Below are 12,260 nucleotides of genomic sequence, written 5' to 3'. Positions count from 1 at the left end.
GGGGTCATAACCCCCTAAAAAAACCCAAGCTATAAGTGAGATTTCTTGGACTTTTTTTCCCCTTCAAAGGGCCATAGGCATTAGCAGATTAAAGATCTTAATCTACAGGGATACCTTTGATCTTCAGAGGCACCTTCTGGCTTTCTGAATCCTGAAATTGCAAAAGGGCAGAAAAGGAAGGGATTTTCAGGTTTGGTGCTGGGATCTCAGGACCTGTACCTGAGCACTGACTGCTCTCCTGTAACAGAAACCCACGGAGCTCACTGCCTGCATTACAGCAGTGGGAACCAAGTAGCTCACAGGTCCCATGCTGTTTTATGCAATATGGGAGCTCACGCTGCACGGGTCACTGCTAATAGAAGTGTAAAAGATTGCCTGAGAGTGCAGATCTTGCTCTTTTTGCATGTTCCATTTATTTTTGGCTCTGTGTATCAGTAAACTAACCATGTCCCTGAAGACCCATTTGAGCCAGCCTGGCCTTAAGACACACAGTGTCAGTTAGCCCTTAATGGTAGCGGGGAACAGTAAAAGTCCTTTCAACTTGCCTGCTCTAGAGTTTGTCCTGGGGACATCCTGTCTAGTCTGGGTTTCCGAGATTTTCACCACAGTCAGCAGATGATAAAGTTCCCCCACTGGCACAATAGCAAGGCTTCCCTGTCAGCCAAACCCGCCTGAACCCTGAAAGACCACTATACCCTTACCAGAGTCCCTGAAATGGAGGCATCTTTCTTACAACCTTTCCAGAGTTTCTCCTTGATTTTCATTATTCATTAAGTGCTGACTACTAACCTCGTAAATAAGTCTGTGCCCCTAAGGGCTTAAAATCTAATTTGGACAAGAGTGAATAAAGAAACTGTTGAAATCTCAGCTACCTGATGAACTCTTTTGAGTTCCAGTTCAGACTTTTCAGATTTCATCCTCAGTTTAGCTCCTGCTGGCTACGTTACAGACCAGCAATGGCTGGGATTCGCTCGCTGCCAGATACTTCAGGGAAGATGTACAGATATGTTGCATGTGATGCTCTCTCAGCTTCCCTGGCTGCGCAGTCAGCTGGCTATGTGGGGGAATAGCCAGCTGCAGTCAATCTCCTCATAAATGATTGTATTGGATTTAAAGACTTCTCAACATTTCCGGAGTGCAGGCTCCTGGGCCAAGTGGAGTCAGTAACCCAGCACCAGAGTGCACCTGCTTCTATTTAGACGCTCCTCCGTTACATATGTGCCGTGCAGCCCTCCTTGGAGGCTCCTTGCTGGCTCTAACAGCAAGAAATGTTAAATTCTCAGACCTCTGCCCGCTTCCCGATGCTCTTCTGTAAGTAGCAGAGCGGGACTTCCTGCTGCAAGGCACACCCATTTGCCATAGCTTTAGATTTAAAACAAGTGAAATTAGTTGATTGTTGTGAGGGTGATGTAATATTGTCTCTCCACAAAATAAATATGTAAAAAAATCTCTCCACTATTGTTCTCCTGTTTCTCCAGGATGAAGAAATGCACTGGTAAAAGCTTTGGAGCTCGTGCTTTGAGGGTATCTGGGAGACAGACCATTATTTCAAAGGAGGGAGCGCAGCTTCTCAGTGATGTGGCCCATAGCATTTCCAGTGCTTAAAGAGTGGTTGGAAATGCCAGTAGCTGAGCAATATTGCCTGAGAGATGAGGATGCTCTGCCTGCCAGCTTCAAAGCTATTTCCTTGATGTGGCCACTGACAATCTTAGTAACATGCTTATTAGTGAGAATTAAGCACTGAAGCTACTGCTTCTTTAGACAGGAGGAGGAGGAGGCTTCTGGAACATAATAAATAAATCAGAAGCACTTTGACATCTTCAAAGGGTTTTGTTTTAAATACTGGCTTTTCTCCTGGGGACCCTCTTAGCCCCAGTCTTTCTTCTTTGAGATAATTAATTCAAGCTGCTCTGCATGTTTGATTTTGCCACAGTGAACAGAACTGGTCTGAGTGGCGGGGAAGTAAGCCTCTTGCAAGATCCTCTAACTCTTCTAGGTCAGCCTCCCACACAGCTCCCTGGAGTATTTTACACGAGACATAGCAGTGTTTCCCCAGCTTTGTGTTTAGACCATTGATGCTGCAGGAGTTGGTCTGAGGACAGCATTTGGCCCTGCGTTCAGAAGTGTCCTACTAGATGGCCCACACTTTGGCTGTAGTGAACTGCTAATCCTCCTTGTGTGATATCCCAGATACTGACTATACAGGGTCAGTAGACCTGTTTCTGCTTAAAGCTCATGGTGGTCCAGAAAATGCACAGCTGAAAGGAAGCACCAGCCACCTTTCTTTAACATCCTCTGAGTACTGTTGTTTTGTTTTTTGTTTTTTGTTTTTTGTTTTTTTCTGTCCAAGTGCTGTGTTTCCTTCTGCTTTCTGGTCTCAGTTGTTGCTGATCAGCTCAAGTTTCCTAATCCCTGGTAGTGACCAGAGCATTGTTTTCATTTTTATTTTTATATTTTTTTGCACTAATTACTTAGTTCTGAAATCCAGCGTTTTTTTCCCAAAAGGAGGAGGTGGAGTTTGCTATCACTTGTACTTCATCTCTGTGGCCTATTGCTGATATTTTATGTATTCCTAAAGTATGATTCAAAATAAGGATACATGTAACTCCCTAGATGCACCTGGGGTTTAGCAGAGAGAAAGAAGACATTGTCCCTTGTCCAGGAAGTCTTCAGTCTCTATGAAATTTGACCTGATAATATATGAAAAGGGACTGATCCATGAGAAAGGGAGGATAGGATGTTTACGGTGAGTAATTTTAAAGCTGATTGTTGATGCAGAAGAGACATTGTGTTATTTCCTCTGTAGTCAGGTGGAGTTGGGCCATAGGTTGGAATTTAACGGCTATTGTTATACTTATGAATGTGGAAATAGCCTAGTTCAATAAAATCTGGTGTACAGAAGAACAGCACAAGTCTCATTCTGCTTACACCAGTTTTATAATTGTGTAACTGCCTGGCCTGTAGCAAATTTACTCTTTATACAGCCATGCGAACCAGCCTAGTAGTTTTACTGCCAATGTTCATTCCAGCACGTCCCCCAGGCCTGAATGCTTAACGTTCATCTTGCTTTGGTCACACCGAAGCTAGTGCATGATAGCACTGATACTCAGGATCTTCTCCTCACCCCAGGTTCTCAAGCTACTTTCATTTGATATTAGGGTGCCCTCATCCACGCACTGGTGGGTGTTCCCATTGCTCTTTCCTAACCTCTTACCCTGGGCCAAGCCACTAGCAGTTCTCAGTTGCATGTAACTGCCTAGCTGTGCTTTCTCTGGATCTGGGGTTCCTGCTTGAAGGCTTTAGTCCTTTTGGAGATGCCAAACCGTTTCTCTCATCTTATTCCTAGGATTGTGCTGATGGATGATGCTATGGATTGCCTGATGTCTTTTTCTGATTTCCTCTTTGCTTTCCAGATCCAATTCTACTACTCAGGTAAATACTGGGAAGCTGCTGGTTTCACCCTCTGGCATATCATTACAGCCTTACAGCTCTTCTATCCCTGCAGTTTTTTCAGCCTTGTAAGGACACGCATGGGTTTTCACAGAGAATATATAGCTAATGGAACCCATCAATAAAAGCTGTCACTGATGCCAATAGATTAGAAGGCTTCATAAGGAGGTTTCAAATGTTTATGAATAACAAGATACCTGTAATAGCTATGGCTTATGCATGTATTTGTCTTAGCCCTGAGACATAAATTTCCAGCTTTATCTAGTGTATGTTAGCACCTAACAGTTAACTTTTACTAATATTTTTGTTCTGTAATTCTGTAATACATCATTTCTGTCTCTAAAGTACTGGCCCGTGCTGGAGACAGGATCAGAACAGCCCAGAGCAAGCCTAACCCAATGTTCTGTGTTCTGGCCCCAACAGGGATCGGGAGCTGGTGCCTCAAAAAAAAAAAAAAAAAAAAAAAAAAGGAAATTCTTACCCCTAATACTCACCCAACTACAAGCTGTTTTCAGCTCAAAATGTTTCTGAAATGTGTATAGTTTCTACAGGTTTAGAAACACTCAGGGATTCCTCTTCCAAGGAATTTTCCAGTTTCCCCTTGAAATCACATCAACATTTAACCTCCACAACTCTCCTTGGCAAGGAGTTGCATGGGTCTGCCACCTGTTCCACTAAGATCCACCTCTCATTTGATTTGAGAGCCCCTAGTTGGAAGGGAAAATGAACAGTTAATCCCTACCTATGTTTTTCATATTATTGGTAATTTTTCATGTTCTCTCCCTCAGTTTGGGTTTTAAGTAGATGGGATACTTCTTTTAAGATTATTGACAGAAGTACAAATCAAATGCTAATAGTTTGTGTATGCATATTTTTACATATGCTCACCCACACATACACAGCTGTAAAAATCCTGAGGTATTTTTAAACTAAAGTTCAGGTGGCAAGGGGGAGAAACTTGGATGAACACTCATGTGCTTTTTCTTTACAGGGAGATGTTTTAAAATATGTTGGCCTGTTTGTCTTAGCCCCCTAAAATGTTGTTGAGGAAAGGAACTCATCCAGGAAACTGCTCAAGTGGGGAAAAAAAGGGAAACGTTTCCCGTATCAAGGTTAGATATGCTCCCAAGCATGGGGCACTGCACAGGCACTCACTCACTCATCTTGCAGCACAGAGCACTTTCTAAAGACAACAAAAAATCATGGGATTCTGTCCGCTCACACTAAGGGTTCCTGCTGATGGGCATAGCTCTCAGTTGGCCTTGATCAGGCAAAGGGGGGCAGGTCAGGGATACTGGGAGACCCTGGCTAGAAGCTGTGGTGGAGCGCAGTTTGTGGTCAGAGTACAGCCTTGGGTGGCCTGCTGATCTGATCCAACCTGTCAGTTCCCATCTTTCCAGCAGTTATGAGTCAGCTGCTATTCCTAATACAAACATCTCTATTTCTTAGTACTTCTCTCTGTATAACTCCCCTGTGCATATCACAACACTACCCGTGACAAGTCATCAAAGAAAAACAGTTAAAATGGTGATTTTGGGTTGGGCAGAACCAGGCTTGCAGCGCCTTGAGCTGCGGACAGAAAATGCGCTTGGAAAGTTTTTCTCTGATACAACAAATATTTCCACTGAGCTGCAAAACCTCAGCGCAGCCCGAGGGCCCGCCGCCATCCCGCCTTTCCTTTCCAGCCGCCTCACGCACATCCTCACACTTCCATTCGCTGGGGACACAAATGCCACCAGAGCCCTCCCAAACGCGCCCTTGTGTGCACACACTCAGGCAGCCCGGCCCTGTCCTGCTCGCCCAGGCACAGCGCACACACGCAGCCTGTCATACGCTCTCCCACCAACCCACACACATGCAAACCACTCCAAATGGAATCTAGATTTGTAAACTGCTGACCACATCCATAAACAAACTTGTTTAAAATTAGGCTCTTGCAGTAAACAGTGGGTAGTATGAGGAGCCTGGGGAGAGGCTTTCTGCCAACTCTAGCCCTGACCTGCCCTGGCCCTTCCTCTAGATCCCATGTAATATTTACTTTGGAGCAGCACAGAGACAGGCTGGGATACAGCCTGGAGCCCTGACTAACTTGCTCCCTTTGCTTCTGTTGCAGTACCATATATTTTGTTCCCAACTTGGATGATTTCTCGGTTGGTGGTAACAGACGAAGAAGGAAAACTTTTGAGACTTTGCAAACTAGCTGTGTGTTTGACATTAGCTTTCACACTCCAGTGCTTTATTCACGTGCTCGCCTCTGTTCCCTTTAGAAAAGTCTGAACAGAGTGGCTGGCCTCTCATAACCATCCTGACAGGGAGAAACCAGCAACTTACATGGAAATGGATGCTTGTGCCTGCATAATATCTGATCTAAATATGCAGGGTGCCTTAGTATTGTGCTTACATTCATTTCCTGTTGGTGTCATGTGCAGCACAGAGCAGGGAATGACAATTTAATCCTGGGTCTGGTAGGTCAGGAGGATGCTTAGCCGGCTGTAGCCCTGAGTTATAAATCACTTTCTGTTTTTCCAGAGTTCCTGGAAAGTGTTGCTGCCATTTATCAAGATCTATTGGCTGGTAAGAATCCAAATACTGTGATCGTGCCAACATCATCCTCTGGGCAACATCGGCAGCGACAACCCCCAAATGACTGCAACCCACTCGATGGGGTAGAAGCGTCTCTCTTCTACCAGTGCCTAGAGTCCTTGTGTGACAGATCAAAATACAGGTATGAATAGAGTCCAAAACACAGACGTGAAGTCTCTGTCTCTGGACACTCTTTGTAAGGTTGGATCTGCGAAGAAATACAGGACTTTGAACAAGCTGTAACTTCCACATAGATCTCATTGGAGAAGTATGAAGGGAGAGATCACAGCAGAACTGCCTTAACCAAAATAGAAAAACAATTTCCTGGGCCTAATAAACACAGTGGAGTTGAGCAGATTATTGGGCTAATTGTTTGATTTGGGACTCTGCTTTCCTGCTCACTTCTACGTTGATATTTTCATCAAGGAGAGGTTAATCTACCATCATGGATTAACTAGAAGAGCTAAACAAATACAAGTGCGTTCCTGAGTGTTGAAGTACAGGCAGGCCACACTGGGGTGGATGAAGCTTTAGCACCTGGACAAGATCACACTGCTAGTCTGAACTGGAATATGGGATGGAGCTGGTCTCTAGTTAGAGATCCCAGGCACAAGACTAGCCTTGGTTCATCAAGGGACAGAGAAAAACCAGGCCTTACTGTGTAGCTTTAATAGACACATTCTTCATAGTTGCAGGTAGTGAGCAGATAGTCATGGTCTAGATCCACAAAAAGACTCATGATGCAGGCCCCACCTGACTCCTGCTTTATGTGAATCAAAATTTGTGATCCCCAAAATTAGTTCTGAGCTACTGTCCAGTACTATGGGCACCTAAGCAGAGATTCCGGGCTGTTTGGACATTTAAGTAACAGAAGCTCTACGTTCCCTGTATGCCCCCAGAGCTTCAGCTGGGGAGGATATTGTAAGCCTATCTGTGAGGGGAGACATTCCCAGCCTTTCCTCAAGTAGCTCAATGCTCAGCCAGGCTTTGGTAACCACCTTTGCCTGAGGGATCACCAGCCCACACCCACATCTCCTGGGAGTGCTACTAAGTCCTGATCTGTTCAGCACTTTCATTTCCTCTACATGCAGCAGTTCCATTTTGCAGGAAACTCTTTAAGGAGTATTAAGCAAGAGCAAGAATCATAATGAGGATATTGCCTAAAGGTCAGGGCCAGGGTTTAAGGTGAGTGTAGATGAAGGGGACATAGGAATTGCAGTCCCCACTCAAATGTTTTAGGACATATTTAGTCTGTCATTGGAGAGATTTTCCTGCCCCTTGAATGTCTGTTGCTGGTAAAAGGGTGATAAAAACAGTGTCCTCACAGAAATGGAAGTTTATTGAGTGCTAAAAGAAAGGATTTCCTTTTTTTTTTTTCTCTTATGAAAGAATATATGTCAAGAGTGGACATGTGTATATGCTTCTCAGCAGATCTGGGTTTTTCTCCCTGTGCTTGGAAAGGAGGCAGGTAGGACTGCTCCTAGGGATGTACCCCAGCCCAATCATTTTTGCTTAGCAAATTGGGAGCAGATGCAATGCCAAGTAAACAAGCTGTTGGCTATTAGTTTTAAACAATGGGGGCAACTTGACAATATTTGAACAGGTAAATGGGCTTATTCTTCCAATTTGAGCTGCATCTTGAAAAAAAAAAGAAAAAGATGTTTAATAGACAAGATAACCTCTTTGTCTCTCTTTTCCTAGCTGTCCACCTTGTGCTCTTGTGAAGGAAATGCTGAGTACTGCACAGAGACTGACCTTCTATGGATTCCTTTTGGCGCTTGCAAAGGACCAAGGGATCAACAGAGCCCTAGGTAAGATTTCTATGACTGGGACAGCTCTAGATTTTCAGTCATTCTGCATTTCTATGGAATTTCCACTGTAGTTATGCCCCAGATTTTACTTCATTAGGAAGAAAACGGGACAGTTTTTCATCTTCTTTTTTTTTTTTTTTTTTAAACGGATTAAAGTTTAGAAACATAGCACTGCACCTTACTTGTCTGCTTGAAGCTGTGGAGCTTCTTCCACAATAAAATGAGGTGTGAAATGCTGCCCTAAGACAGCAATGTTTTACATCTTTAATCCGTACATAATTTAGACACATAACGCTGTGTTGTCCCCATATGACTTGGTTGTGCTCCTCTTCCTCCTGCAAAGGGGAACAGCAATGGCTTTTGGCATTTGACAAGGAGAAATGTTTGAAAGCATGTAGGCTCACACACCTTCACTCTGCTCAGCAGATCATCGGGTCAGTAAGGATAAGCTCTCTCTTTGGATATCCTCTCCCTCTACTCCCAGGCCTGAGTATCTGCCAATCCCCATATTTCAAAGACAAGCCTTAGTGAAAAGATGCTGTACCTTGCCTGAGGGCTTGTTCTTTTGCACAGGTGTGTCATAGTAGAAGTGTCCCCTCCCTGGCTGAGCCTCTTCTTCCAGCAAACAATTTAAGCTGCTAATGCCCCTCTGGGGAAGGGCTGCTTACCCAGCAACACAGAGATTATATATCAAAGGTGCAGGACTACAGCCCTGCAATCCCCTCTGCAAACAGGTTTAGGAAGCCATGTACTCACAGGTGATGCCTGGATTGCACCAAACAAATTCTTGTTTCCTTTGCCCGACAAAATCCACTCCAATCGAGTGCAAAGAAAACAGATGGGCAAAAAAAAAAAAAGATCCTGCCCACAGCTTCCATTGTGCCATCTACAAAGTGTGTGGGTTTTCCTTTCCATTAATGTGGGCCTGGCCCCTGGCCCTCTGCCAGCCTCCTGCTGAGGCCTCTCGCAGAGGAGGGGCAGCAGCCACAAGTCTGACAGGTGCTAGCATCTTGGCAAGGAGAGGAGGATTCTTTTCCTGGTGTCTTTTAATCTCTCCTGAAGGGTGATTTCAATAGTCTTTGGTCTGTAGGGGATCACAAGCTCCCCAAAGCCCTTCAGCAAGGGCAGTTTCAGGCAAAGGAGCTTTCAGTGAGGATGCCTACCTGCTCTCCTGCCTCACAAAGCCAGTGGCCCCTCTAGAGCAGGGGTAAGGATTACAGCAGTTCATTCTGGCTGGGGTAGTACTGATGAACTTGTCAGGCAAATGGGAACCTGCAGCCTAACTCCAGTGTTAAGGTAGATTTGTGAAACCTTTAAGTGCCATTTACTGACTCTCCCACGTAATTCTTGTGCCCCAGAGACCTCACTACATTCTGCAAACACAGAAACAAGTTAAGCTTTAGCTGCTTGCTTATTCTTCTAATGTAGCATGTGAAAGCAAGCACTGGACCTCCCACCACTCTGTGTTGCTGTGCCAGGTTTTCCTGGTCAGGTGCAAGAGAGGAAGACCAGAACTCGAAGTAAGGGAGTCAGATCTGGTCAGAACTGCTTCTAATTTGTTAGATGCTCATTGCTACAATTTTTTGACTGCCATTTGCCTGTCTGGAAGAGGTGGCTCTCCAGCCCCTCCTTCAGGACAAAGGTGCCAGGGCCAGACATCTGCTCTGTGTCCCCCCAGGGCAGTACAAGAGCTCTTTTCCAAAAATACTGCGTGTGGCACCCAGGTCTCCTGAAAAACAAGAGCATTTCTCGCTGCAGCATTGGTACAGATTACCAAATGCCTTTTTCCTGGTGTGCAGTGGCATCATCCAGGCAATTTGTCATCTCCATGCTGACCGATCAGACCCTCCCACAGCCCTTGTGCAAGGTGGAGTTTGTTACAGGAGGGATTTCCTAAGAGCCCCATCTTCCTGAAGGCTCTGTTGTTCTGATAGGATTTAGGACTGAATTGCCCTATACAGCTACCACAGGGACATCACCCTGTGACAGTCAGCACGCAGTAGTTCTAGTAGGAACAGAACCTGCCGAATCTTTGGGCTTTTCAAGTTCTCTGAAAGGTGAGACTGCTGAGTGCCTCCCATCTAGGCTGAGGCCCCGCTAGAGCCTGTGTGAAGGACACAGCATATGCAACATCATTCTTTGCCTGTCCTTGATCCTCAATATTCAGTGTCCATTTCTCTGATGGGCATAAGGAAGGGTATTTTTTTTGGTCTTGCAGGACACATTTCAGATGCTGGCCTGACTTGAGTGATTTTCTTCAAAAAGGTAACCCCTGAATAGCCTAACTCTGCTCTGATACTGGTTTTTCTTCTTCTTCACAGGGGCTTTGCCAGATAAAGGAGATTTGTTTCTTGACCCTGCCATGGATCAGGAACTTGAGAAATTGTAAGTGGAATTGCCTGGAGTAGGAGGTAAAGCAACAGATGGAAAGTAGCATGTTAAGGAAATCTTCACTGAAGTACTACCCCTAGTCTTTTACTCAACTATAAGACAAGAGAGGAGCTAACAGAGCAGCCTAGGCAGAGAGGGCCTCTGGGGTGGCTGGGTGGTGCTAACAAAATCCTTAGAAAAGGCTTCAGAAACTGGGGAGGAAATGCACCTTGGTTAGGAAAAAAAAATGTTGGACAGTGAAAACTAGGAGTGTTAGGAGACACAGGCTGAGGCCAGATCTGTTTTAACAGGGGAAAAAAGATTTGCACAGCAAGTCTGGCAGATACTGGTGTAAAGTATTCCCCATCTTTGCCATGAACGTCTTTCTAGTTGGGAATGAGTCCTCTTTGCGAGTTTACTCCAAAATTGCTATGGTTAAGGGTGGAGGTGACAAGCTCGGCTACCCAGCATTTGTCTTTTCTCTTCCAGGATAGCTCAGGTTTCAGGGCTTGCCATCTCTGCTCCTACCAGCTCCAGCGGGGACACTGCTAATTTGCCTGTCCGTCACTCACCCAGGATTAACTCTCCCTGGAAACCTCTCCACCATCGCCGAAAAATGGATGCTGAGAGTGAAGGCTCCAACGAAGAGACAGACTCCTCTGAAAACTGAAGGTTGTGAGGGTGGGCACCGGTCCCACCTTTGGTTTGTCCACATCTCCCTGGAGGTGCAGCACCTCCTCCCAGAGCATCTGCTCTGGCACTGGGTTACATCCACATCACCAGTGTGTGCGCGGCTCTGCCAGGCCCCATTGCCAAGTCCACCTGTCCCTTCCCAGCAAGAACGCTGCTTTTTTTTTTCCCCTAGATCCGAATCTGTGTAGGAGTAGCTATTTCCAGCTACAGAGTTCTGCTGCCATCTGCTGGCACGTAAGACGACAAACCAGCAGCTGCTAGAGCTGCCCGTACTTGGAAATAGCCCGGCGTTCTCCCAACCAGGGCTCTCTCCCAGTTCAGCAGGTGCTGGAACAGTGGGAGCGCTGGTGCAGGCTGGGTGCCAGGGTTTTGTTGTGTAGCTGTGTTCAGACTTGGCCTAGACAATAGAGTGGTTAAATCGCCAGCGGCAGCTTTGCATTCATGCTCCATTGTAATTATTCCTAGTAAAGCTGCACCTGCATGTGATCAAAGGTAGAGAAATTCCTCAAGTTCCTAGAATAGAAGGGTTTAGCTAGTGCCTTGCCACCTGTCACAGCTTCCTCCTCCATGAGTCCAAGCCAAGCCAAAGCAAATAATAAGCTAGATTTCAGCAAGTACTGCACGGTGCTTTGCGGCTCCTCTGCTGTGCTGAGTTCCCTTCTGGGAGGCCTCCCCCTGCCTCCAACAGCACGTTAAGCTCATTTGCTGAAAGCAGGCTTTGGAGAGGGGGGTGGAACAGAGAGATGAAAAGTCTTCAGATGGTTTGGCCACAGGTGGCGGTGCAGCCTGCCAACATAGAGCATATCTGCTGGGGGTTGGTGGGCAGAAGCACTGGGGGAGGAGGAGGCAGTTTTCAAGTGAGGCCCAGGTACTTTTTGTAAATATTGGCATTGTTGTATCATCGCGGTGTGGCCTGTACAGCTACAGAAAGAATTACAGCCTCAGTGGTAACTAACTCTGCAGCTTGGCCTCCACAACCCTGAACAGCTGACTAGCCATGCACCTCTGTCACAGCTTGCATGGACTCGTTATTTCCCAAGATACTCCAATTTCTCGTGAGCCTTTGGGAGGCTTCTTGCTCTTCCCTGCCCTAAAACGCTGCACGGTGTAGGCTACTAAGATCTGTTAACCCAAAGCTTAGCGCTGCCCTAAGCCGAGCGGATTCAGCACATGCTGGAACTATTTTAAGAGTAATCTTTTAGCTACTGCTGACCTGGCTGTGGAGGTAGGGGGAGGTATTTATTGATTGTAAGTTATCAGCATGCTCTTTAACTGCACGTTTTTTCCCCACCCAGCAGTGGGCAACAACCAAAGCAAGGGAATAAAGCATGCAGTGTAAGGCCTGGGGCCAAG

The 12,260-nt window shown here is 45.9% G+C and overlaps 1 protein-coding gene across 7 annotated transcripts in view; it reads left to right on the top strand.

Moving 5' to 3' along the window:
• Positions 1-12,259, top strand: part of CSTPP1 (centriolar satellite-associated tubulin polyglutamylase complex regulator 1) — a 78,623-nt gene extending 66,364 nt beyond the window's left edge. For 5 of the 7 annotated variants that reach the window (XM_027459374.3, XM_021268463.4, XM_021268460.4 and 2 more), the window contains 5 exons: positions 3,347-3,432; positions 5,980-6,175; positions 7,735-7,844; positions 10,166-10,229; positions 10,704-12,259. In XM_027459374.3, coding sequence (XP_027315175.1) covers positions 3,347-3,432; positions 5,980-6,175; positions 7,735-7,844; positions 10,166-10,229; positions 10,704-10,884 — 637 coding nt within the window. In that variant the 3' untranslated portion in view covers positions 10,885-12,259. Of the gene's footprint in view, positions 1-3,346; positions 3,433-5,979; positions 6,176-7,734; positions 7,845-10,165; positions 10,256-10,703 lie in introns of all 7 variants that reach the window. The other 2 variants (XR_011809664.1, XM_072038710.1) reach the window with 2 other exon arrangements.
• Position 12,260: the final 1 nt, after the last annotated feature.

This window comes from Anas platyrhynchos, chromosome 5, assembly GCF_047663525.1.
Source record: "Anas platyrhynchos isolate ZD024472 breed Pekin duck chromosome 5, IASCAAS_PekinDuck_T2T, whole genome shotgun sequence".
NCBI lineage: Eukaryota > Metazoa > Chordata > Aves > Anseriformes > Anatidae > Anas > Anas platyrhynchos.
This window is presented reverse-complemented; position numbering and strand designations above follow the sequence as displayed.